This window comes from Lutra lutra, chromosome 18 (genome assembly GCF_902655055.1).
Source record: "Lutra lutra chromosome 18, mLutLut1.2, whole genome shotgun sequence".
Taxonomy (NCBI): Eukaryota; Metazoa; Chordata; class Mammalia; order Carnivora; family Mustelidae; genus Lutra; species Lutra lutra.
Window position 1 is genome coordinate 2,954,662 of NC_062295.1, and position 27,956 is coordinate 2,982,617.

Sequence of the window (27,956 nt, forward strand, 5' to 3'; positions counted from 1 at the left end):
AATGATGGGGCAATTCTAAACCTGCTTTTCTGTGTTTTCAAATTTTCTACATTGAACAAGCATTATTTTTACAGCAAACTAAAACAAGAGTTGACAACGAAGGCAGATGTGCTGGCACGTCACTTGGAGCCTGGAGAAGGAACAAAAAGGCCCGTCCGGCTCCCCTGGCCCAGGAGCGCAGAGGGCCGGTGCCCGCGGCGGGACACCCGGAGGCCCACCTGGATGGTGATGGTGCCTTTCTCCGCGTCCGTCTGCAAGTGGATCTCCATTTCCGGCAGCGTCCGACCTTCCGACAGCAGCTTGTGGCGCAGCTTCTCCAGGGCGTCACTGGCGTTGGAGACCAGCTCGCGTATGAACACCTGTGGGAGCAGAAAAAAGGTGCTAGCACCGCGGGCCGTCCTGGTCAGCAGCCGCAGTGTGCGTTCCAAGTCGGGGAGAAATGCCGAAGAATATTCTGTGTTTTAACCATAAAGACTTCCCACTTTTCTCAGAGACGGTTTCTCCAGGGCAGGTCCCAAAATGACTGAAGGCCCAGGGCTTCTCTCTGACGCAGCTGCTTTTAAGGAGTGAACCCGAACCTTGCTGCTCGTTCCCGAAAATCAAGCAGGTGCCAACCTGCGACGTCAGCTCCATCCTGAAGAGCCCCGTGCCCCCACTGCTTGCCCGACTCTGGACAGGGATGTCAAAATATCCCCCAACGCCTGTTTCTTCTACTCCTTGAAAAGAACTCTCTGGCTTCCTTCAACAAAGGCCTACCGTGCTCAGGGGAGGAAAAGGCCACATGGCGCAACCACCCGTCTGTGTCTGAGAAGCACCTTTCCCTCAAACACACCTTCCTCCTGCAGGTGCGGGAGGAAGCGTGGTGACAGGACCCCAAGAGCACAGAAGCTGGAGCTCACGGGGATGCCTGAACATGGCATGCAGTAGCACGAGACCGGGAAGTATTTCCCAAAAAGTCTCTCTTAACTTCGGAGTTTTGTGCTTTACCCTTCCTCAAAATTCCCCTCTTGCACTCTAGCAATACGAGCATGGACACGACGGACTGTTTGTTCTCGCTTCTCCCACAGCCTGTAGCTCCTTGCTCCTCCCAGCCCCTGCTCTCTCCACATGGGGCCAGGGGCTTTGCTCCAGCAGCCCCACCGTCCATCTGGTGGCCACCCACCAGGTGACACGGTAACACAGGGCCACCGAGCACACTGCCACCCCCACAGAAGTGAACCCCAGGGCCCCCACGCCAGTATCGAGGGGTGGGGGCGGGAGAGGAGGGATTCTAAACCATCAGCAAAAATAACTCCCGGACTCAATCTAGCACAATCTTCGGGGCCTCTCTGTCCATGAAACCCAAATGGATTTAATAAAAACACTCGTGCTGGTAGCTAAGATCCAGGTCTGTCCAAATCTGATGCGTTCTTACAGCTGTTATACTACCAGGCATGTCTCTAGAGCAGCATAAAAATCGTTTTTTTCAAAAGGAAACGCCACTAGCAGCGGGACTGAGCAACGGACACCTCACCTCTTTCTCTGAGTACAAGGAACGGGCAACAATGTCCAGAAGCTTCTTTGTCTCAGCCTGGAACTCGTGTTTGGAAACGGAACCTGGTAATGAATCACAGACAGACGCAGTAAAATGCAGTTTCTATTTTCTTGGAAGAACACGCGATATAACATTCAGAAGAATGTTTCAAGTAACGAATTTTAAACATTTTTCAAAAGAGTGAACAAAAGGGGTCCCCAGCTGGCTGAGTCAGTGCAGCGTGCGACTCTTGACCTTGGGGGTTTTGAGTTCAACCCCACGTGGGTGTAGAGATTACTTAAAAACAAAATCTCTTTAAAAAAAAAAAAAAAAAAGTTGGGACGCCTGGGTGGCTCAGTTGGTTAAGCAGCTGCCTTTGGCTCAGGTCATGATGTCAGAGTCCTGGGATCGAGTCCCGCATCGGGCTCCTTGCTCGTCGGGGAACCTGCTTCTCCCTCTGCCTCTGCCTGCCATTCTGTCTGCCTGTGCTCGCTCTCTCTCCCTCGCTCTCTCTGACAAATAAATAAAATCTTTAAGAAAAAAAAAAAGTGAAAAAGAAATGAAGTCACTGGGGCTCTTACGCAGGAGGTGTCAGAGAGGACAAGCCAGGGCCCCCCCTCTCGCCACAGGAAGGGGCAAAGGGAGCCGCCCCTGCTCCCCACCACTGAGACCTGTCGCTTTAGGACAGTTCAAGGACCTGTTGAGGGTGGCACTTCCCAAGGACATGAGAGTCAGACTGGCTCTAACAATCAGACCCTAGATTCTATTCTTCAAAACCGTGCTTTCTGGGGCCCCAGGCTAGCTCAGCTGGTTAAGCGACTCCCTTTGGCTCAGGTCATGATCCCAGGATCCTGGGACTGGGCCCCACATCAGGCTCCCTGCTCAGTGGGGATCGTGCTTCTCCCTCTCCCACTGCTGCTTTGCATGGTTGTGCTCTCTCGCTCTGTCAAATAAATAAAATCTTAGGAAAAAAAAAGTGGTTTCCAAATTAATTATTCAGAAAGCAAACAAACAAGATCTCACTTCTTAACCCAAACATCAAAGACCGTGTTGTCCTCTCACGTGAAAGTCAGAAATGGACACACGTGGGGACTGGCTCTTGACAGGCTCCGGAGCCTGCTTTTCTAGACTCCTGAGCTGACAGGCCAGCTCGAGAGGGCACGGCCAATGCCGGGTTTACACCCTGCTGCTATGATCGCTAGCAGATGTGCCGTGAATCCCCACTCTGAGAAGGGGGCCGGCCGCAAGCTCACGGGTGACCACCAGAGGGGGCAAGACACACCAGGACGGGGGCGGGGGGGGGGGGGGGGGGGGGGTAGCCGCTCCTGGCCAAGCCGGAAACGGAGGATGCTTTGTTTGGGGGGAAACCTCCCTCCGACTAAGACCTTTCGTCTGAAGCAAGTGCGTGGCTCTATTCATCACTGCCTCTGCCTCAAGAGCTTCCCCGGCCCAGTCTCACAGTACCCTGCACGGTCTCGGTGCTGCTGATGATGGAGTGCAGGGGCTCCTCCGTCTGGCCTTCCGCGGCCTGCGAGCTGAAGAACCGCCCAGCCTGGAAGCTCGACGCCAGGCTTCGCCTGGGGCTCCTGGACAAGGCCGGGGTGCGCCAAGGACACAGAAAAGGTTTTCCTGGAAAGACAAACATGCAGGAAGAACACTGAGTAAGACATCGGAAACACGTCTGCTGGGTCCTGCAAACGCTCCCGTGGGGATCTCTAAGGCAGGCTGGTGCTCAAAAGCCCCACTGTCCCCCAGGGGAAATCAAAGTGACCGGACGCTGAGCAGCAGTGGGTATCTCAGACGGGACTGGGTGCACTCGGGGTGGCAGGGCTGGACACGCGGCAGGCACATCAGAGTACACTTTGGCGACATACCCTCACACATATCAAATTCCAAGAAGAAACCCCAACTCAGGCAGAGCTGCAGGATGTGGGCAGAAGCCTTCGTCCCCACTGCCCATGGGGGCCCCAGAGATCCTGCACAAACCCACCAGGGTCCAGTGTGCCTCGGTGCTCACGGTGTCCCAGAGCCCAAGTCACACACAGCGGCCTTCCTTACTCTGCTACAATCATGAAAAAGAGGAGGAAAAAAATACAGCCCTAAGAGGGATCCAAATTTTTCTATTAATGTTCCGAAATAGTCCTCACCATGTTCTAAAGAGACCTCAATGACAGTTTTCCTTTTTGTCTGAAACTGTCAGGTTTTTTAAAAAAGAGCATTTTATTATTATTATTATTATTTTTTTTTTTACAGATTTATTTGAGAGAGAGCGAGAGAGGGCATGAGGTGAGGGAGAGGCAGATGGAGAAGGAGAAGCAGTCTCTGTGCTAAACAGGGAGCCCGATGCAGGGCTCGATCCCAGGACTCCGGGATCACGACCTTAGCTGGAGGCTGACGACTGAGCCACCCAGGTGCCCCCACAACTGTCATTTAAAAAAAAAAAAATAGTGTATTTAAAAGCTAAAAACCAGCAAATGATCTCCCCTACCTCATACTCAGGAAGGAGGCTCACGGTGTCTCACGATAGTTCTCTGACTTCTTCCCAGCAAGTGGACTGAGGAACAACAGCGAGGGAGGAAGGCAAAGCCCCCACCCCAGCTGTCTGCAGCCTGGCGTGCAGGACAGCCACCCTCTGCGGACACCTCCAGCCCACTCGGCAAGACGGAGCCCACCCTAGCAGCAACCCTTCAGGACAGCATTGCTCACGGACTCCAGGACCATCAAGACAAAGCAGGCTTGGTTTAGTCAGTGCTTAATGCCCAAGGCTTTCCAGGAGACAGGTCAGACACTGCAGGACACCCCGTATGAAAGTCTAGATCCGCGGGAGCTGCGCCGCCTGCTGCGTACGACACACGTCCAGTCAGAAAGGAATGATTCACAACGTCCAGGAAGGACCTGGAGGTTTCAAAACAACATATCAACTTGCACGTTCCTACAAGGTATAAAAACTGGCCTCTCCCTTTAAGCTTATTCCTGGATTTACAAATAACATGACCTTTGCCTTTACCTCTATGCACTACACCTTAAAAATATCTAAATAAGGGCACCAGGATGGCTCAGGTGGTTAAGCCTCTGCCTCTGGCTTAGGTCATGATCCTGGGGTCCTGGGATCGAGTCCCACATCGGGCTTCACACTCAGCACAGAGTCTGCTTCTCCCTCTCTCCCTCACCCTGCTCATGCAAAGCTCTCTCCAAACGAGTGAACAAAATCTTTAAAAAAAAAAAAGTCCAAATATTCAATTTCCAAACAGTCTAAATATTTAATTATCTGGGCCCACCTGCATTGTTCACTTTATCCACACAGCTTAAAAATTAAAATAACAACTTAAATAAGGGCACCTGGGTGGCTCAGTCAGTTAAGCCTCTGCCTTCTGCTCAGGTCATGATCCCGCTAGTCCCAGATCGACTCCTGTATCGGGCTTTCCGCTGACCTTCCCCTCTCTCATGCTTTCTTTCTCTCAAACAAATGTTAAAAATGTTTAAAAATTTTTAAATAAAAACAAAGAACACATCCCATTATTCCATTTCAGCACACAGAGCTCCTTATTCTTTTTAACGAACAAGTAACACCCCGCGGCAGTGGCCCTGTGTTTAGCACCCGACTGCTGGAGGTTTAAGCTGCTTCCAGGCTTGTGCTGTTAGAAATAATGCCCCATAGTGCCAAAGAGTCACCTACAGCACATCACCCTGCTTTATGGACGGCAGGAGCCGTGCGAAAGATGCACATGTTTTACGCCCCCATGCACAAGAGACACAGGCAGGAGGAACCAGAAACCTGTGAGATCGATCCCCGGGGCTGCTGGAACAAAGCACCCCTGCCGGGCGGCGAACAACAACCCAAACAGCCCCTGGTGGTCCTGGCGGCCAGAAGTCCAAGACCAAGGTGTCGGCAGGGTAGGTTCCTTCCAGAGGCTCTGGGAGGTCGGTCCACACCTCTGCCGGCTCGCGGTGCTGCCAGCAGTCCCAGTGTCCCTGACTCGAAGCAGCCTGGCTCTGATCTCTGCCTGTTGTCACCCCCAGGTGTGTCTCCCATGTCCCGACCTCTGCGTCAGACGCACCAGTGACGCTGGATTTGGGGCTTCCAATTCAGTATACCCTCCTCTTTATGTACACCTGCAAAGACCCTGTTTGCAGACAAGGTCACTTCCACAGTATCCAGCGGCAGCACCCTGACATAACTTTTGGGGACACACAATTCAAACTGTAAGAAACGGATTACCTAGGTGTGTGCCATTTCCCGGGCTTGCTGTGGCCAAGCACCACGGACTGTGTAGCTGAAACCACAGCAACCGTCCATCTCAAGCTCTGGAGGCCAGAAGTCCAAAATCAGAGTGTTGGTGGGGCTGGATCCTTCTGAGACTGAGAAGAACCTGCCATGGGCCCCTCTCCTTGGCCCCGTACCCTCTGGTGTCCCTCGGCTTGGACATGGTGTCGTCCCTCTTTGCATGTCACTCTGTGTCCAAATCCCACCGTTTCACAAAGACATGGTCACTCTGGACCAGGGCCAGCCCTAACGGCCTCATCTTAACATGGTCAGCGGCAAAGACCCTATTTCCAAATAACCTCACACGGACAGGTCACGAAGGTCAGGATTTCAGCATCTTTTTGGGAGGCAGCAACTCTACCCCTAACAGGTATATGGGGATGAGACAGAGTGAGGGGGTGGGGACAAGAGAGCAGAGCTGAGGGGAACGTGACCTTTCTGAGTATGCCCTTTTGTGTATCCAACTCTCAGAACCACGGTTCTCGCACGACCGAAAAGTAACCAGAAGTGCCTATGGGGTGTGGGGAGCACTCAGAGAGAAACCGTAACAGATGCCCAGAGCCGTTTTATGAACATAAGCACCTAAAGGACAAGAACTAACCTAAGTGGCTTCAGAAAAGGGTGCTGTGGGGGGTGCCTGGGTGCTCAGTTGGTTAAGTATCTCCCTTCAGCTGGGGTCATGATCCCAGGGTCCTGGGATCGAGTCCCACATCAGGCTTCCTGCTCCTTGGGGAGTTTGCTTCTCCCTCTGCCTCTGTCTCTCGGGAATAAATAAAATCTAAAAAAAAAACCAAAACCCCCCCAAACAGTGCTGTGGTTGTCCAGGGAGCCTCCGAGAGCACCGTGCACAGGCGCTGCAGCAGCATCGTCACCGCCTCTAAAACCGTTTTCGGCAGCTACTCAGCTCAGGCAAGTAAGTACCCTGTGGTCCCCAGTCAGGAGGAAGCAGTCGCCGAAGGAGGAGGGGGAGGCCTGGTGGCACCGCACTGCTAATGGATGCGAGATTCTCAAACATGGGTGTCTGTGTGTGCGTGTGTGTGTGTCTGGCCCGGAGGCCAGGAAACAGCAGCAGCAATGAGCACACCTGCACAGGGAGGACAACTGTCCTAGAACGGGCCACTCCCAAGTCCCCGTCTCCGGAAACACCTCAGTCCTGGGTGAGCTGTGCTGGACAGTGACCCTTCCCGGCACCCAGACCCTGGTGTGTAACTGCCGCTCTCCGGGGCTGCTGGCGAACACAAAGATGGTGCCAAAAAGGGAGGAAGGGACCCGAGGATGGGGTGCTTGAAGAGTGCACAGGCTCCCAACGGGAAGGCAACCCCGAAGGAAAAATCTAGGACCGTCTGGGCAACAAGAGGGTAACGGTCCGCACAGTAGGCTTACAGCCAGCGAATAAACTCATTATCTGTTAGTCCGTGCTTAACGGACTTGTAAATCACCAGGGGAGAAAAGACCTCTTCCTCACAGCAGAATTAACTAGTGTCTAAGGAATGGAGGACACTGTCACCACGGGGAAAGCACAGTAGCAGCTGTGACGGTACAAACGGCTGATGGTTTAAATGTCCACGAGAACGTTTGCACAGTCTCACAGGACCCCCCACAAGACATGCATCAAAAGAGAAAACCAGTCGTTTGCCGAGAAGTGACAGATACCTCCTGACCAAATGACCACAGTCACCGTCACCAGGAAGAAGACAGGTCAATGCCCTGCAACCGTGGTAGCGTGGGAGGGCAGAGCCTCCCTCCCCCCGTCTTCTTGCCAAAAATGCCTCTCAACCTAATCATAAAACCACCACCAAACCCAGCCCGTTCCAGCGCTATCCCATGAAACCACGGGCAGTACTCTTCCCGGCCGCCATAGTCCTGAAGGACACCCCCAGACCGAGGAACCACCACAGCCGGAAAGGCCCTGCAGCGTAGGGTCCTGAACAGAGAAGGACGTCCGTGGGGAACCGGGCTCAATGTGCGTAAGACGGGCCCGCGAGTGAGCACCACGGCTACCGCAGTTTCTAATCCTCGTACCACAGTGACATAAGATGCTAACTAACATCAGGAGAAAGTAAGGGAAGGGGACCCTGCGTACTCCCGCTGGAGCAGCTCGGTGAAGGTTCAAGATACTCCAGAACAAAAACTTTCAAAGCAGAAAACAGAACTCTAAGGAACGTTCTCGTACATGTGTCATCTCATTCCTGCATGGACACACGTCAGGGTACAGATCTGTAAGTGGGGTCACCGGGTCCCAGGTTATGTCCAGTTTATACCGTGGCCGATGCTGCCAAGTCACCCTCCAGGGACCGCTGGCTCACATCTGCATGGGCGGGGGTCACCTCACACCGCCAAGATGGCATTAGGGAAGCTCTGGACCTTTGCCCACCTTTTTACTGTAGTTTTCATTTACGTTTCTCTTGCTACGAGCAAGACTGAGCACCTATCCATATTTTTAAACATTTTTTTAATTCTTTTTTTCATGATGAACTGTTGATATTCTATGACCATTTTTCTACTATATTTTTCTGACTGACTTGTAAGAGCACTTCATAGTTTCATGTAGTCAGTCTTTGTTGTGGTTTTCCAGTAACCTGTACCTAGTATGACAGTGATGACAACGGCCGGCATCAGCACACGCCCTGTCCCCCATACAGAACAGCAGCCTGGCTGTGGGCCCAGGGGCTGCCTCAGTCTCCCTGCCACCAGCCCCCTCCCCGCATCCTCGTCCTGCTCGCCATTCTGGCATCTGGAGAGAACATGGGCGAGGTCCAGCCTCCATGTCAGCGTGTCCAGGGCAGCTCGGTCCTCCAGACGCCCCCCGTGCGCTCCTCTCGGGAGGCCCCCCATCGCCCCGACATCAGTCTTGGAGAACAGCGCGTCAGTGCTGCCTCTGCACTCACTGTGAAGTCGCTATAGGGGTTAATGGCCCGGATGCTGGGCGTGGAGGATGGTGAGTTGTGGCAGAGTCATCGGTGGTCCCTCGCGGAGCTTCTAGCACTGGCACAGCTTCTGTTCCACTTTCCGGCTGGGGAGCAGGCCAAGCGCGGCCGCGGACTCCGTGACATTAACACAGCTGTCCTGGGCGAGGTCGCGGCCTTCCAAAATCAGTCCTACTGGTAAAGGCCTTCCTCACGCCAAGATTCAACACCGTTTTCCTATGTCTCACTTTCCCTACTCCTGTTGTTTTCCCCACTGAATATGATCTTTTTGGAATGATCTGCTATTCATGATGGGAGAAACAGAAGTCCTCCTCAATAGGAAAAAGGAACAAACAACCAATCCGTATTTCCAGCCAGGGCTTTCAGACTTCCCATTATAATTCCAAGACTAGAGGGATCAACAGCACTGCTGAGAGCAACTTTCCCCGACGCCTGGACAAGTAAACCAAAAGGGGATCCCGCCCGAGGGAGATATGAACACTACCTACACCGCAGCAGTCTTCATGCTGCTCTACACCCTGAAGGAAACACCACAAGCCTCAGTGCCAGGCGGCAAGCGCTGCGTGTTCACCTGTGCGGTGCTTCGGGGTCACACAAAGTGGGAATGACAGTTTGGATCTGACACCGCACACACCCCTGCCAGCGCTCACGCCGTCTCCTCCTGCTGCAAGCACGTCCCTCTCTCCGCCCCAACTGTTTCAGAGTCCAGTGTGAGGTGCTCCTGTCCCCACACCCTGTAAGCGCCCCTCCCACTGTGAATTCACAGCACTTACTTCCGATGCCACTCGCCACTCGTTTCCAACTGCAGCTCTAAGCCAGCTTGTGGCATTTCTAGGGTTGTTTTTGTTTTTGTTTTCCAGTATGCTCCACACCAGTGCGGAGCCCAGCTTGACCTCACAACCCTCAGATCCATACAACATTCGGACATGTAACCAACTCAGCCCCTCAGCCGCCCCTCTACTACTGACTTTGCTCACAGAGAACGTGTCACCACCCCAGGGCAGGAACAAGTCTGTTTCTTAGTACCAAACTCAAGGAAGGCAAGAGCCCCCAAACTTCTCCCGACTCCCTGGCCTCTAGTGCAGAAGCAGCTCTCGTTACAAACATGCAACTTTTATAACCACAAACATCACCATGCGCAGACACAGGACATTTGTCAGTTTAGTGGTCCTGCAGGGCCATGTCTCATGAGGAAGCAAGAATTAAAAATGTAACTGCCTACAGGGGCAGCCAAATAAGGCAAAGAAGTCCAAACACACGGGGTACTTTTTTGTTTTAATCACTCATTTCCCCTCTACATCTACCATTGTTCTTAATATGGTTGTTTGTTTATAAAGATTGTATTTATTTATTCACGAGAGACATACAAAGAGGCAGAGGGAGAAGCAGAGGCAAAGCAGGCTCCCCACTAAGCAGGGAGCCCGTGTGGAACTCGATCACAGGATCCTGGGATCATGATTTGAGCCAAAGGCAGACGCTTAACACACTGTGCCACCCAAGCACCCATTCTTACTAGGGTTCTGCTTCTTGTATCAACATCTACTTTGTTAAGGATTATTTATTTATTTGACGAAGAAAGAGAGTGTGTGTGCACAAACTGGGAGGGGCAGAGGGAGAGGGGGAGCAGGCTTTCCACTGAGCAGGGAGCCCAATGTGGGGCTCAGTCCCAGGACCCTGAGATCACGACCAGAGCCAAGGGCAGACACTTAACCGACTGAGCCCCCCAGGTGCCCCTTGTAACGACATCTTAAGTACTGTAGATACAGACACAGTATTTTAAACCATGAGAAACATATAGACTGTTCTCCTGGAATTACATATCCCAATGGACAGTCTCCCTTTTTACGTGGGGAACAGGTAAGAACAATGTAACGACTTACTACAGAGTGCCACTTGCGGGTCAGCAGGCCGAGTTACAGCCTCCACCCAAACCTCCTGTGGATACCAACCATGGACTTCGGAACCACAACAAAAGGACTGCCTAAAAGGCTCCGGAGAAATGAGCAAAAGCAGACACGTTCTGGATGAGAGCGGACACTTGGAAGGGAAGAGCACAGAATGGGACAGGCTCAACCAAGGTGGGCTGGCTGACGCACACATGATGTACACTCTTTCTGGCCAGAAGAACCAGAAGAGAGAGTAGAGTAACCATAAAAGGTGGAAGGCATGTGTGTGCGCAGAAAGGAGAGAGTAAGAGAAAGGGAGCCCCCAATTTGGGGAATAAACTCTGGCTGACCCCTGGAACCATGCATGTGTGGGGCAGGCTGCAAACAGTCCATTAAGGATAAAAGAATCGAATGGTTCTGTTTGTGGCTGGGCTCCAACCAGTTTAATAACCCACCTGAAAACAAGAACTACTCTTCAGAGGAATATAACAGAATCTAGAGACTCCACAAGGTAACGGCCACCATGTCCAGGATGCAGTAACAAGTTATTCCACACACAGAAAAGCAGGAAAACATGACCCTTATGCAAGAGAAGGGTCAATCAATGGTGACTGGTGCCAAGAAGATTCAGATGTTGGAATCAGAGAGTTTTATAATAGTCATTACACTACTATATGACCTACAGCAAAATATGCTCAAAATTAAAGGTGGGAAATTTCAGAGACATAAACTGTAAGAGAAGAACCAAGTGAAAACTCTAGGCATAAAAAATACAGTATCTAAAATTTAAAAATTAATTAGGAGGCTTAACAACCAAGTGGAGACCAAAGAAAAGTCTGTGAACTTGAAAATAGACTGACAAGAATTATTCAGTGTGAAACAGATAAAAAAAGACTAAAAACAAATGAACAGGGTCTCAGGTATAGACAGAAAAAAAGAAAAAAGATATACATGTAACTGGAATTCCAAAAGGAGAGGAGAAAGAGAACAGGGCAGAAAAAAATACTTGAAGAAATGATTGAAAATTTCCCGTAAAGTTTGTCAAAGACATCAATTTACAGACTCAGAAGCTCAGTAAACCACGAGCAGGATAATTTCAAAGAAAAGCACCCAGGCACATCATAGCCAATTGCTGGAAACCAATTAAAAAAAAAAATCTTAGAAGCAGCCAGACAGAGTAAAGTGACACATTACATGGGAAAATAATAATGTGAATGACAGGGGCGCCTGGGTGGCTCAGTGAGTTAAAGCCTCTGCCTTCGGCTCAGGTCCTGGTGCCAGGGTCCTGGGATCGAGCCCCGCAACTGGCTCTCTGCTCAGTGGGGAGCCTGCTTTCCCTCCATCTCTCTCTGACTGCCTCTGCCTACTTGTGAACTCTGTCAAATAAATAAATAAAATCTTAAAAAAAAATAAATAATGTGAATGACAGCTAACTTTCAGAAGACAACGGTACATCTTTAAAGTCTTAAACAGCAGACCAGCAGGAAAAGAAATGCTGTAATTCTGTAGGCTGAATGGAAATGTTACCGGATGGAAACCTGGATCTTCAAGAAAGAAGGCAGAGCATCAGAAACAGCAACCCAGATAAATATGTAAGTATCTTTCTCTTAATTTCTTTAAAATATATACAACAGAGCACCTGGGTGGCTCAGTCGGTTAAGCCTCTGCCTTTGGCTCAGATCATGATTTCAGTGTCCTGGGATGGAGCCCCAATAAAACACAATACACACAATAACTTAAGTAAAGTTAAAACATTGTCTTATGGGGTGACACATAACACAATTGTCACATAAAGGACGGAGTAGAGAGAGGAAAAGCACACTAATACAGCCGCAAGGTTTTACATTTTCTACAAAATACCACAATACTAACTAATTCTAAACAGACTATGGAAAGGATGAACACTGCATTCACCAGACAAACCACTAAAAAAATGACACAAGGCAGCATAGCTAAAAAAGCATTAGATGAATTAAAATGGAATTCTAAAAAATATTTACTGATCCAAAGGAAGGAAAGAAAGGAAGAAGGAGAAAAAATGAGAGGAGACAATAAAACGATAAATTCAACTACACCAAAAAATGCATTTTATATTAATGGACTAAATGCTCCAATTATTAGGCAAAGATCGTCAGAATTGATGAAGCAAGACCTAATGACACATGTGTACAGAACAATCACTTTAAATATAAACACAAAAACACAGGGGCGCCTGGGTGGCTCAGTGAGGTAAGATCTGACTCTTGATACCGGCTCGGGTCATGGTATCAAACCCTGCACGGGGCTTGTGCTCAGCACAAAACCTGCTTGGGCTCTTCTCTCTACCTTCCCTCTGCTTCTCTCCCTCCCTCCTCAGCCCTCCTGCATACACTTTCTCAAATAAATAAAATCTTAAATAAAAAAACTATATAAAAACATAGATACACTGAAAAGGAATGGACAGAACACGAGATACCACGCACAAAGTCAGCCCATCAACGGCGGAGGGGCCATATGAATATCAGACAAAAGAGGCTTCAAAACAAGTATTACCTGAGAAAAAGAGGGGTATTTCAGAATAAAAGATACAATTCACCAGGAAAGCTTAATCACAAAATATGTGTCTAATAACAGAGCTTGAAAATATGGCATTAAAACTAAAAGAACTAGAAGTGCCTGGGTGGCTCAGTTGGTTGGGAGATGGGCTCTTGATTTCCGCTCAGGTCATCATCTCCAGGTCATGGGACCCGCTAGTGCCCAGCTCCCCTGCTTGTGCTGAGCGCGTAGTCATCCTGAGCTTCTCTCCCCCCTGCCACTCCCCCAACTTTTGGCTCTTCTCTTTCTCTTGCTCTCTAAAATAAAGATCTTAAAAACAACAACAACAACAACAACAACAACAACAAAAAACGAGGGGCACCTGGGTGGCTCAGTGGGTTAAGCCTTTGGCCCAGGTCACAAAGGTTAACTTAGGTTAACAAAGGTTAAGCCTTTGGCCCAGGTCACAATCTCACAGTCCTGAGAATGAGCCCCATGTCAAACTCCCTGCTCAGCGGGAAGCCTGCTTCTCCTTCTCTCTCTGCCTACTTGTGTTCTCTCTCCCTCTGTCAAATAAACAAAATCTTAAAAAAAAAAAAAATTACAAGAAACACACTCAGAGCTCAAGATTCAATATCCCTCTCTCCACGAATGATAGAAGGAGACCAAAAGAAAAAATCGAGAGACAGAGAGTCTGAAATACAGTATGAAATACTTTGACTTAATGGATACTTATGGGGGGGCGCCTGGGAGGCTCAGTCATTAAGCGTCTGTCTTGGGCTCAGGTCATGAACCTGGGGTCCTGGGATGGAGCCCCATTATGGGCTCCCTGCTCCACCGGGCCTGTTTCTCCCTCTCCCATTCCCCCCACCTGTGTTCCCTTCCTTCTCTTGCTCTCTGTCAAATAAACTCTTTAAAAAGAAAAAATAAGGATACTCATAGAATACTATATACCCAAGTGCAATATATAGTTCTTTTTGAAAGCATTTTTTTTTTTTTTCAAATGCTCATGGTATATTCACTAGGAAAGACCATAAAGTGGGCAGCAAATCGTAATAAATTTAGAAGGGCTCAAATCATACTAAGTAAGCTCTCTGAATACTACAGAACTAAATAAGAATCAGTAAAAACAAAGTATCTAGGTAAATATCCCAAGAATCTGGGAACTAAACAACTAAATGATCTATAGGTCAAAGAAGAAATCAAAAGGAGATTACTGAGCAATAATGAAAACACCGTATTTTGTTAAAAGCTGTGGGGTCGCCCACAGAAGCATGCAGCAGGAAACTTACAGCTTCAAATGCTCGGGTTAGAAGACAATTTTAAAAATCAAGGCCCTAAGGTTTCATCTTAGAAAAAGTACAAAGTCAACGCAAATAAAATATAAGGGAGGAAATAACAAACAGCACAAATCAATGAAACAGAAAATAAACACTGAGGAAAATTAACAAAGCCACAGCTGATTCTTGAGAAAGATCAACAGGAGTGATGGGTAAACCCCCAAATTGATCAAGAAAAGAGAGACCACCCATCCTTAACATCAGGAATGAAGGTGGGCTTATCATTACAAATTCTACAGACATTAAAAGGATAATAAGGAAACATTCTGAACAAATTCATGGCAAAAAATTTAACAACTTAGGTAAAATGGTAAATTCCTTGAAAAAAACTAAATTTATCCAGCGTGACAGAAGATGAAACAGGAATTTTAAATTGCTTTATATCTAATAAAGAAAATCAATTTGTTTTAAAAAATATTTCCACAGGGCGCCTGGGTGGCTCAGTGTGTTGGGGCCTCTGCTTTCAGATCAGGTCATGATCCCAGCATCCTGGGATCGAGCCCCGCGTCAGGCTCTCTGCTCAGTGGGGAGCCTGCTTCCCTTCCTCTCTCTGCCTGCCTCTCTGCCTATTTGTGATCTCTGTCAAATAAATAAATAAAACCTTAAAAAAAAAATATTTCCACAAACGAAAGTGCAGGCTGAGAATTTTTATCGGTGAAATATATCAAACATATAAAGAGGCAATAATATCGTTCTTTGCGAACTATTTCAGAACAGAAAAAGAGCAGATATTTCCTGACAAGTTTTATAACATCATAACCCTAATTATCAAAGTCTGCCAAAGACTTTGATTACATGTGCACAATAAAGAATAAGAGATCAATATCCCTTATGAACATAGACATGGAGGTCCTTAATAAAAAATTAGCCAATCAAGGGGCACCTGGGTGGCTCAGGTGGTGATTGCAGGGTTCTGGGATCAAGTCCTGAATCAGGCTCCCTGCTCAGTGGGAAGCCCACTCCCCCTGCTTGTGTTCCCTCTCTGTCTCTGTGTCAAATAAATAAAATCTTCAAAAAAAAAATTAGCCAATCAAAGCCTGCAAAATGTAAAAATGATACTACATCATGACCAAGCAGGTTTATCCCAGGGATGCAAGGCTGTTTAGCACTAGCCATCAATCAAGTAATTTGCTACACGAACAAGCAACGGGAGAAGAAATGGCACCAAACGGGCTCCGGATGAAGAGCAATGGAGAGCGGTGCCGCAGCCAACAGCAGCGGGCAGGCCCACCCGCAGGAGGCAGCAGCCGTCACTATGTCCCCAGGACTGCTGCCACTGTGGAATGCAAGCCAAAATCCCCAGAACTTCTTGGTTTTCAAAATTAATAAGGAATTCAAATATTTATGTGAAATCTGACCTCAAATATTTGCAACTACTTTTTTTTTTTTTAAATATTTGGGCCAAACACAATTTGTTTATAGCCAGAATTAGCCTGTGATTGATAGTCTACAAGTCCTTTCTAATCTTCTATCTTGAAAATAAAGTCCATGAGAAAATTTACCAGCAAAGAGAGAATGAGTAAAGCTTCAAATAAAGGCTCCTACTCCTGTTTGGTAAAAATGGATCAGGAGGGACGCCTGGGTGGCTCAGTTGGTTGGACGACTGCCTTCGGCTCAGGTCATGATCCTGGAGTCCCGGGATCGAGTCCCGCATCGGGCTCCCAGCTCCACGGGGAGTCTGCTTCTCTCTCTGACCTTCTCCTAGCTCATGCTCTCTCTCACTGTCTCTCTCTCAAATAAATAAATAAAATCTTTAAAAAAAAAAAAAAATGGATCAGGAGGGGCGCCTGGGTGGCTCAGTAGGTTAAAGCCTCTGCCTTCGGCTCGGGTCATGATCCCAGGGTCCTGGGATTGAGCCCCATATCGGGCTCTCTGCTTGGTAGGAAGCCTGCCTCCTCCTCCTCCTTCTCTCTCTCTCTCTCCTCTCTCTCTCTCTCTGCCTGCTTGTGATCTTTGTCTGTCAAATGAATAAAATCTTTAAAAAAAAAAAAAAAGGATCAGGAAACAGCTTTTATGGAACTAGATGATCTTTATGACCTTAGGGTAAACAGAGGCTGGCAAACATTTTCTGGAAAGGGCAGACAGTAAATGTTTTAGGCCTTCTGGGTCCTGTGGTCTCTCTTGCTCAACTCTGCCATTACAGCAGGAAAGTGGCCACAAACATGTGAAAGTATAAGCATGCCTGGGCTCCAATAAAACTTTATTTACAAAGACAGGTGGTGGGCCTAACCCAACCCACAGGCCTTAGCTTACAGAACCTTGGGTGAACTACAATGGAAAAGACTGGTATAGCTGACAAAATTAAGATTAAGAACTTCCGTTCATCAAAAAAACAAAACATGGGGCGCCTGGGTGGCTCAGTGGGTTAAAGCCTCTGCCTTTGGCTCAGGTCATGATCCCAGGGTCCTGGGATCGAGCCCCACATCGGGTTCTCTGCTTGACGGGGAGCCTGCTTCCTCTCTCTCTCTCTGCCTGCCTCTCTGCCCACTTGTGATCTCTGTCAAATCAATAAATAAAATCTTAAAAAAAATAAACAAAAAAATAAAATGTCTGAAAACCCTGAGTGTCTGTGAGGACCTAGCACAGCAGCAACTCCCTCTGGCAGAGCTGGGGAAACGTACCTCAGGACCCACACAGGAAAACTGTCACAACTGTGCGGTAACACACCGTGCCCCAGCTCCGACCCCGGTTAACCTTCGCCAGCTCCGATGGAGGGGCAGACGCCCACACACCCGCGTTACTTCAGGGGCAACTTCCAGACAGTACTTCCAGTCGCCTGTGGGTGAGCTGCACAGGGCAGCAGGGACTGGCCTGACCCTGCGGAGGGGATGTGGCCACACTGGTCAAGACAATGCACACACCCTCTCATGTCCGGCAATTTTGCGAGGGGACTTTGCTCCCTGGATACATCCCACACACTGGAACACAGTACAGAACAGCCTGGAAACCACCTACATGTCCCGAGGGGAGGACAGGACAGTACCACGGAGCCTCCCAATGCGGAGCCACTCCTAGACTCCTAACACTACCATGTGGCTGTCGGGGGGGTGGGGGAAGGAAGGCAGGAAACTGTGATGCGTTACAGCAAGCCCTGCAGGGTCTGCTCAGTGACTAAAACACAGCGACAGGGGCTCACCTGTACTTCCCGCGCTCACATGAACGCAGGCAGATGTATGAGCGACTCCTAACCCAGACACCCTAGGAGGGCGAGGGCCAGGGCGTGGAGAAGGGGACTAAGCTGAGAGCCAGATTTCTCAGTGCACACCTTTTCAGTCAAATGTTTAGTCACTTAAAATTAACAATAAACTCTTTTTTAAAAAATTAATTTGAGAGAGAGCATGAGAGACAGCATAAGCAGGGGGAGGGGTGGAGGGAACAGATCCCCCTGCACCACTGAGCAGGGAGTCCAACATGGGGCTCAATCCCAGGACCCCGGGCTCATGACCTGAGCGTAAGGCAGACGCTTAACCGGCTGAGCCACCCAGGTGCCCTATAATTAACACTAAACTCTTAAAGTGGCCGTCACAAAAGAGCTAGCCCCTTCCCAACAACGGTCAATGCTGGGGTCACGCACAGGCCTGTACAGATACACCAGATGAGGATCCAGAGTAGAAGCCCCCGGAAGGGCCAGGGGACAATGACCAGGTTGACGGTCAGCCATAGCAGAATATACACATACATACATACATATATACATATATATATATATATATATATATATATATGTATGTATACACACACACACACACACACACATATATATATTAAAAAAAAGAACACTGTGACACAGAAAAATGAGGTAATCTGTGTGCCAAGTGTCCCAATGCTACATTATCTCTGAGATACATTAAGAAATAAACCTGGCCCAGGACAGTGGTCTGCAGATGCTCCCGTGATGTTTAAACACGTATGTACGTGTACACATACATGGACATTATTCTCACACACCAAGTGTATCTCTGCAAGGCCACGAAGAACCTGGCTAAGGGGGTTGCCACCAGGAGGGTAACTGGTGTCTGAGGGTAGCAGTGACAGAAAGGTGCTTTTCGGTGCACACACCTGTGTGCCGTTTGAGTTCCTTGCTCTATCTATGACCTATTCATAAAATAGCCTATCTATAAAAATAATAAAAACACACTAAAAAAATTTACTAGGAAAAAAAAAATTTACTAGGCACATAAAACACATTTACAAAGGGATCAAAAAAGCTCAGCCATTAACACATCCCTATCAAAACACCATCAATTTTTTTCAAGGAAATGGAACAAATAATCCTAAAATTTATAAGGAACCAGAAAAGACCCCCGAATAGCCAGGGAAATGTTGAAAAAGAAAACCAAAGTCGGTGGCATCACAATTCCAGACTTTAAGCTCTATTACAAAGCTGTAATCATCAAGACAGTATGGTACAGGCACAAAAAGAGACACATACATCTATGGAACAGAAGAGAGAGCCCAGAAATGGACCCTCAACTCTATGGTCAACTAATCTTCCACAAAGCAGGAAAGAATGTCCAATGGAAAAAAGTCTCTTCAGCAAATGGTGTTGGGAAAATTGGACAGCCACATGCAGAAGAATGAAACTGAACCATTTCCTTACACCGCACACAAAAATAGACTCAAAATGGATGAAAGACCTCAATGTGAGACAGGAATCCATCCAAATCCTTGAGAACACAGGCAGCAACCTCTTCCACCCCAGCCGCAGCAACTTCTTCTCAGAAATATCACCAAAGGCAAGGGAAGCAAAGGCAAAAAGGAACTACTGGGACTTCATCAAGATCAAAAGCTTCTGCACAGCAAAGGAAACAGTCAATCAAACTAAGACAACTGACAGAATGGGAGAAGATATTCGCAAATGACATATCAGATAAAGAACTAGTATCCAAAATATATAAAGAACTTATCAAACTCAACGCCCAATCAATAAATGGGCAGAGGACATGAACAGACTTAAATGCAAAGAAGACATCCAGATGGCCAACAGACATGTGAAAAAGTGCTCAATGTCATTTAGCATCAGGGAAATACAAATCAAAACCACAGTGAGATGCCACCTCACACCAGTCAGGATGGCTAAAATTAACCAGTCAGGAAACGACAGGTGTTGTCAAGGATGCGGAGAAAGGGGAACCCTCCTACACCGTTGGCGGGAATCCAATCTGGTGCAGCCACTTTGGAAAACAGCATGGAGGTTCCTTAAAAAGTTGAAAATAGAGCTACCCTACGACCCAGCAATCGCACTACTGGGTATTTACCCTAAAGATACAAATGTAGTGATCCGAAGGGGCACATGCACCCAAATGTTTACAGCAGCAATGTCCACAATAGTCAAACTATGGAAAGTACCTAGACGTCCATCAACAGATGAATGGATAAAGAAGATGTGGTGTATATATATACAATGGAATATTACGCAGCCATCAAAAACTCCGAAATCTTGCCATTTGCAATGAAGTGGATGGAACTAGAGAGTATTATGCTAAATGAAATAAGTAAATCAGAGAGAGACAATTATCATATGATCTCTGATATGAGGAAGTTGAGAGGCAGGGTGGGGGGTGGTGGGGAGGCAGGGAGGGAAAAGTGAAACAAGATGGGACCAGGGAGCGAGACAAACCATAAGAGACTCTTAATCTCAGGAAACAAACTGAGGGCTGCTGGGGTGGGGGTGAGGGATAGGATGGCTGGGTTATGGACATTGTGGAGGGTATGGGTTATGGTAAGTGCTGCGAATTGTGTAAGACTGATTATTCACAGACCTGTACCCCTGGAGCATATAATACATTATATGTTAATAAAAATAAATAAAATAAATTTTTAAAAAAGAAAAAAGCTCAGCGAAATGTCCCTGGATAGGAAGAGTAAATATTTAAAAACATCACTTCCCTGGGCAGCTGGCTGGCTCAGGTGGTGAAGTGTATGACTCGTGATCTCAGAGTTATGAGCCTGAGTCTCACACTGGGCATAAAAGTTATTTAAAATAAACAAAGACGGGGCACCTGGGTGGCTCAGTGGGTTAAAGCCTCTGCCTTCGGCTCAGGTCATGATCCCAGGGTCCTGGTATCGAGCCCCGCATCGGGCTCTCTGCTCAGTGGGGAGCCTGCTTCCTCCCCTCTCTCTGCCTGCCTCTCTGCCTACTTGTGATTTCTGTCTGTCAAATGAATAAATAAATAATCTTAAAAAAAAATAAATAAACAAAGACAAAAATCGGTCTTAAAATAAACCTGTATTTTTTTTAAAGATTTTATTTATCTGACAGAGAGAGAGAGATCACAAGTAGGCAGAGAGCCCAGTGTGATGCGGGACTTGATCCCAGGACCCGGAAATCATGGCCGGAGCCAAAGGCAGAGACTTAACCCACTGAGCCACCCAGGTGTCTCAAATAAACCTGTATTTTTAACAAGAGCCCAGTGAAAACTCAATTTTAAACTATTCAACCTAATTCTAAAATTCATATGGAAAACTAAACTTTTGCATGAGTAGCCAAGATTTTTTAAAACAACGAGGAAAGACTATTAACTGTGTTAAGCACATTAACTTAAAGCTACTATATTAAAATTAATTTCCTCAGGGCGCCTGGGTGGCTCAGTGGGTTAAGCCGCTGCCTTCGGCTCAGGTCATGATCTCAGGGTCCTGGGATCGAGTCCCGCATCGGGCTCTCTGCTCAGCAGGGAGCCTGCTTCCTCCTCTCTCTCTCTGCTTGCCTCTCTGTCTACTTGTGATCTCTCTCTGTCAAATAAATAAATAAAATTTAAAAAAAAATTAATTTCCTCTCTCAATATTATATAAAAAATTGCAGATAGGCTATAAAAGTGAAAATAAAAGTTAGAAATACTGGAAGAAAACATAAGCGCTATTTTAAAAAAATATTTTCTTTATTTATTTGACACAGAGACTGAGCACAAGCAGGTGGGACAGCAGGCAGAGGGAGAGGGAAAAGCAGGCTGCCTCTCTGAGCAAGGGGCCCGATGCAGGACTTGATCCCAGGACCCCAGGATCATGACCAAGCCAAAGGCAGGTGCTCCACCAACTGAGCCACCCAGGCACCCCTATAAGAGATATTTTAAGAAGCATTTTTGGTGGGGGGGGCTGGGTGGCTCAGTTGGTGAAGCCTCTGCCTTCAGCTCAGGTCATGATCTCAGGGTCCTGGGATTGAGCTCCACATCAGGGTCCCTGCTCAATGGGGGGGTCTGCTTCTCCATCTCCCTCAGCCACTCCCCCTACTTGTGCTCTCTCTCTCTCCCCCCCCCTTTCTCTGTCACATAAATAAATACAATCGTGGGGGTGGGGAGAAGGAAAAAAGCAATCTCCAGAAACCTACAGACTCAATTTCCGGGAGCCCTAACATCACCCTCCCCTTACTAGGATACAAACTCTTAGATAATCAGTCACTCCTCACCGCCCAGTGCAGCTCCTTCTGCCCATGGGTCCTGTCCCCGTGCTTTAATTAAAACCACCACTTTGCAACAAAGACGTCTCAAGAATCTTTCCTTGGCCATTGGCTCCGGACCTCAACACTCCAAAGTACATCATGATCACCTGTGGTTTTCATTCCAGCCTCTGGAGGGGGTACGAGGTAACCCCTCAAGATTTGCCTTTCCTACCAATAATGATCATTCTGACATCTTTTTCTTTGACTTAAGGGGAAATGATTTCTAAACAAAATACATAACCAAAGAACCATAAATTTGTGGAGCACACAAAAATTAAAACAAACAGAATCAATCATAAAAGTTCTCATCACTTGCTGGCCCCGTTGACAGAACACGAAACTCTTGATTTCAGGCTGTGAGTTTGAACCCCACACTGGGTGTAGAGATTACTTAAAAAATACAAGAACATTTTTTTTTTAAAAGATTTTATTTATTTATTTGACAGAGAGAGATCACAAGCAGGCAGAGAGGCAGGCAGAGAGACAGGAGGAAGCAGGCTCCCTGCTGAGCAGAGAGCCCGACGCGGGACTCAATCCCAGGACTCCGAGATCATGACCTGAGCCGAAGGCAGCGGCTTAACCCACTGAGCCACCCAGGCGCCCAAAATACAAGAACATTTTAAAAACAAAAATAAGGGGCACCTGGGTGGCTCAGTGGGTTAAGCCCCTGCCTTCGGCTCAGGTCATGATCCCAGGTCCTGGGTTCAGGCCCCACATCGGGCTTTCTGCTCAGCGGGGAGCCTGCTTCCTCCTCTCTCTCTGCCTGCCTCTCTGCCTACTTGTGATTTCTCTCTGTCAAATAAATAAATAAAATCATTTAAAAATAATAAAAATAAAAAAAATAAATAGGGTGCCTGGGTGGCTCTGTTGTTTGGGCGGCTGCTTTCAGCTCAGGTCATGATCCTGGAGTCCCAGAATCAAGTCCTGAATCCGGCTCCCTGCTCACTGGGGAATCTGCCTCCCCGCCCCCCGACCCCCTCCCCTCTCATTCTCTCTCTCAAATAAATAAATAAAATCTTTAAAAATAAATAAAAATAAATACAATTTAATTTTAAAAATATATACACGGGGCGCCCGGCTGGTGCAGTCGGTAGAGTGTACAACCCTTGATCCCATATACATGGACAACTGAGAACAACCACGCTACCAAAAAACCAACTGCAGTGGGCAGACAGCAGAGGGCCAGCTTGCACACAGAAGGCCACTTACAGGTCTGTAACAAAAATGCCAGGAGCTTATCAGAACAGGGCAATTCCCAACAAGAGAAACACCAGTGGCTCTGCATCAGGAGACGCTCGACACACGCAGGACTGAAGAAAGGCGTGTGGAAACAGGACAGCGTGTTCGCTGTCGGAGTAGCAGAGATTTTAAACTAACGTGAGACGCGCGCGGGGGAAGGTATGAGCGGCGGCAGGCGGCGTGGCCTGTGATTCCGGCAAACCCGGGAACAGCCCGAACGCCCCTCGGGGAAGGGCCGAGCGCGGCGCCCGCACAGGCGACGGCACAGCCGGCAGCGGCGGACAGGGACCCCAGATGCCGCGCAGGAAGGGCGCGAGAGGCCCGACGGCCCACCTGGGGGGCCCCCCTGCAGCTTCTCCTGCCTCAGGAGACTTGTGCTCTCTGTCAAATAAATCAATAAAATCTTAAAAAAAACAAAAAAAAAGAGAGAGAGAGAGAGAGAAAGAAACATCAACTCTCTAAATACAAAGAAACAAAACAACAAAAAAGGAGGCTTTAGTCACCCAAGACTATTCTTCCCTCACTAACAACTCCTCTTTCTCTATTAATTTTTTGAAGATTTTATTTGACAGAGAGAGCAACCGCGCACATGCGCACATGTAGGCAGAGCGGCAGAGGCAGAGCAAAAGCAGCCTCCCGCTGAGCAAGGAGCTGAGCAAGGAGCCCGACATGGGGCTCAATCATGACCTGAGCTGAAGGCAGATACCCAACCGACTAAGCCACCCAAGTGCCTCCCCCGCCACCCATCTTTCTCTTTTAAAAAAAATCTGCAGATGGGGTGCCTGAGTGGCTCAGTCGTTGAGCATCTGCCTTCGACTCAGGTCATGATCCCAGTGTCCTGGGATCGAGCCCTGCATCAGGCTCCCTGCTCGGCGGGAAACCTGCTTCTCCCTCTCCCACTCCTCCTGCTTGTGCTCTCTCTTGCTGTGTCTCTGTAATAAACAAAATCTTTTAAAAAATAAAAAATTAAAAAAAAATTAAAAATCTGCAACTAACAAGTTTTGTAATCTAGTTTCCAAGCCCACATCTGGAAATTGGCAGAGGAGGGAACATGGCCCCAGGAAGGCCTGATTAGCTAAATAAGAGGAAAGAAAGCTTAAAACACAGCAACACCCAAATAGCAGTTTCCCTGTGGGGACACGTTATACATGGGAGTCGTCCTACCCCATGCCCCTCAAGGGCCTGTATGTTACCAGAGAAAACCACAGACTAACACAATGACCCTGAAAAGATCCAAGGAAGGTTCAGTTACGTTCTGTCTGATGTACCTGTTTCAGAAAGACTTCCAATCATAACGGCTGAAATGAAATGTTTCGCTTCTTTAAAAGTAAGCTTCATAGAAGGTCCCCTCCGGCGCTCCGCTCTCCACAAGCTCGAGAATGTCGGTGTGTGTGAACACAGTGGCACTGAGCCGCGCGGGCTAGCTGACACATCCAGTTCCACCAGAAGGACGGAGACCTACTTATTAATAGTGCTGCCATATAATCTGGTTTTTAAATTTTATTTAATTTTTTAAAAGATTTTTATTTATTTATTTGACAGACAGAGATCACAGTAGGCAGAGAGGCAGGCAGAGACAGAGGGGGAAGCAGGCTCCCAGCTGAGCAGAGAGCCCAACGCGGGACTCGATCCCAGGACCCTGGGATCATGACCTGAGCCAAAGGCAGAGGCTTTAACCCGCTGAGCCACCCAGGAACCCCGGGTTTTTTTTAATACTATATTCGTTTTGGCTATCTCAAAATTAAGGGTGTGTTTTTTTTTTTAACGTTCTAATCACGTATCTTGATTATATGGCTCCTAAATAACGGAACTGCTCTTCAAATTAGTTAAGCCCATGCCTCGGAACACCTGAATTCCATCTACCTAATCTGTGGGGGGTCGTCCGAGGGAAAAGCAGGCAGGGAGGATGCCCAAGTAGACATCGGGTCTCTAAGCTACAACTTTCATGGTCTGTCATTCCCAGTGGCTTTAGGAGCCGTATCAGAAATGAAAACCCCAAAATTGATCTTTACCAAATGCTACAGAATTTCCTTGTAGAGTAAGCAAACAGCAGCTTCCTAGTAAAAGTCGAGTCTTCCGTATCCAAACCCAGGTCAAGATGCCAGGGTCCTGGGATCAAACCCCACTGGGCTCCTTGCTCAGCAGGAGCCTGCCTCTCCCTCTCCCTCTGACTACTGCTCCCCCTGCTTGTTCTATCAAATAAATAAATAAAATCTTTAAAAAAAAGAAAAGAAAAGAAAAGAAAAGAAAAGAAAAAAAAATTCTAGCTGGCTACACCGAAGGCACCGAAAATGCAATTCAAGAACAGCCTCTGGCTTTGAACGAAAACATTTCACTGGAGTGTGAACCGAATACACTTCGCTGATGCCAAGACAGTATTTTGGTTTGACACACGGACCACCAATGCTTCGGTCAGTCTCCCTACAGAAATCACCTTTATTAACTGGGATTGGACTCTGGGGGCAGAGTTGAGAAATATTTGTTTCCCCTCAATCCAACTCCGGCCCCCCAACCCCGCACCCCCCACCCCTTCAAGCAGCAATGGTCTCAACGCACGAGGGCAGCAAACACTTAGGAGATTTTTTTTTGGAGGGGCCTTAATTTTGGCCAACTACTCAGCTAGTAACTAGTAAGGTCTTTGCTAACCTATTACACTCGGGTTAGTCTTATCTTCTGCAGGTAACTCAGCCCTCTGGTCCTGCCAAAGCACCTTATGCCCACGGCCCACCTGGTGGCTCCTGGGCAGCCGACCACATACCCCACACCCCACACCCCGGGCCTGGTGCCTCATGGTGCTGACTGAGGCCCCTGCACCACGGTTTATAGAGGAGGCAAAGCCATTCGAGGTCCAAGCAGTTAAGGATCAAGCCTATTACCGAAACGTTCTGTCAGCGACAGGGAGAGGTTTTCGCGGAGTGAGATCTGCCCGCAGGGCTGCTCCGCGCATCCTGCAGAGAGCCTGGGAACGCCAGCATTTGCCTCAAGTCTCATGACGGCTGCAACCGAGAGCTGTGAGGGCACGAATTACACGGCATGGGCCCCCAAAGAGAGAGCAGACAGAGGAAGCAGAAGAAATCAACAGGAAGATAAAAGCAGTAAATGTAAGACTGGGGCTGTACAAGGTCCAGGCGGGCTCGTTTGGGGAAATAAACCTGCCGGGCTGGAGCCCTACACCAAAGGGGGCAACCCCGCTCTTCGGACTCTTCTGGTGCTTGGGGCAGACTCTCACCCCTTCGAAGTCTCACTTCTAAGTCAGAAAATTCTAGCACAGGTTCCGGCTTACAGAGACTAGAAAAGGCAGAAAACACTAACCCGAGACCCAAGCAGTCCTACGGTGGCTGCCTCGTGATGGGGTCCTGGCGAGGCCAACAGTGAGAACAGCGTCCTCGAGAGCAAGACCAGGGCTCCGGGGCTGTGGTACAGGGCAGGTACACGGCCACGTGAAAAGACCAACCCACCACCCTCTCTACCTCAGAACACGATCATCTGCTTTTGGAGACCAGGCCTGTTGCTGACCTTTCAGGCCCATTGTCTCTTCCTTGGGAGGCTTCCTTGTCTGTCTACCGGCAAATCCATTACTTCTGTTACTCATCAGAACTGGTGCAAACGTTTGATGGCAGTTCATATTTTTTTACTATGAATGTTATATTTTCCAGATTACCCAGGCTCTGACAACTCTACTCCTTATAATAACTACCTTCTACCAGTGGAAGGAATTACTCGTTGGTTCTCTACCACCAGTCAACTTGATGCACCGGGGACAACGCTGGAATCAGCCACCCACCTGGTCCCGAGCGCGTGCAGAAAATCAGGTGTGTGGCCCTCACAGTGCCTGCAGCTGGGCTCCCCCCAATACTGGCCCATGTCTGGCACTATGACTATCCTGAGAGTTACAGAGAATGACCCACAAGTCTACATGCAACAGAAGAGAAAGGACATAATTTTCAGCCTCCTTCACCCTCACTCCCATATATTCCCATTTCTTGTCAAACCCAGTCATTCAGTAGCGCCTCCATACCCTGCACCTGGTGCAAGACCAGGATCATAACCCTCTCCTGTGAGATCCACTTGAGCAATCATCCGCACGTTTGTGCCCTCCCTGACTGGCCAAACAGGTCTCCGATATGGCAATATGGCCCAGTACACCGCCTGGAAAACACATGCTCCCACTTAACCTATGACCCCAACAGCAGGGTCCCATCCTCTCTGAAGTCCCAGAGAGCATAGCATTCAAAACATGTATTTTTTTATTATTTTTTTAAGCAAACTCCACACCCAACGTGGGGCTCAAACTCATAATCCCGAGGTCAAGAGTTGCATGCCTTGAGTGAGCCAGCCAAATGCCCTCAGAATGTATCTGTTGAATAAACTAAGTAATGAGCAAAAATGAAAAATAAGTCCACAAGCTGAGACTGTTCCACACCTCACAGAGCAGGGGGAAAGGACTGGGAGGGTGACAAAGGCAGACTCTCAGATGCGAAGCTGAGCACATGCTAACATTTGGCAACACTCCCACCAACATAGGAAAAAAAATACAGGAGAATTCTGAATTTTCTGTCGAGGTGACTTCTCTCATTCTCTTCCCCCCACTGTATAAGATACATATTTTCTAGGCTAAACTCATCCATCCCTCAGTCCCTCTAACCAACTGCACCTTCATGACTGCCCACACAGGTGGGCATCAAGGGCATCTGCAATACGCCACGCTTCCAAAAGGTTCTCGATCTCAGATTCAAAGAAAAGACTGTGACAGAAGTTCAGAAGAAGAGGGACGCATTATTATGGGAAAGAGTTAAAAAATCAGAACAAAAACTTGCTGGGCTGAAAACCGGCGCGTT

At 48.1% G+C, this 27,956-nt stretch overlaps 1 protein-coding gene across 1 annotated transcript in view; it reads right to left on the reverse strand.

Annotated features, from left to right (window-relative positions):
• The window catches only part of TRAP1 (TNF receptor associated protein 1), a 50,466-nt gene that overhangs the window by 20,420 nt on the left and 2,090 nt on the right, over nucleotides 1–27,956 (reverse strand). The window contains exons 2-4 of the mRNA XM_047714358.1: nucleotides 2,978–3,142; nucleotides 1,514–1,596; nucleotides 219–359 (exon numbers count right to left, since the gene is read on the reverse strand). Of these exons, the coding sequence (XP_047570314.1) occupies nucleotides 219–359; nucleotides 1,514–1,596; nucleotides 2,978–3,142 (389 nt within the window). The remainder of the gene's footprint in view (nucleotides 1–218; nucleotides 360–1,513; nucleotides 1,597–2,977; nucleotides 3,143–27,956) is intronic.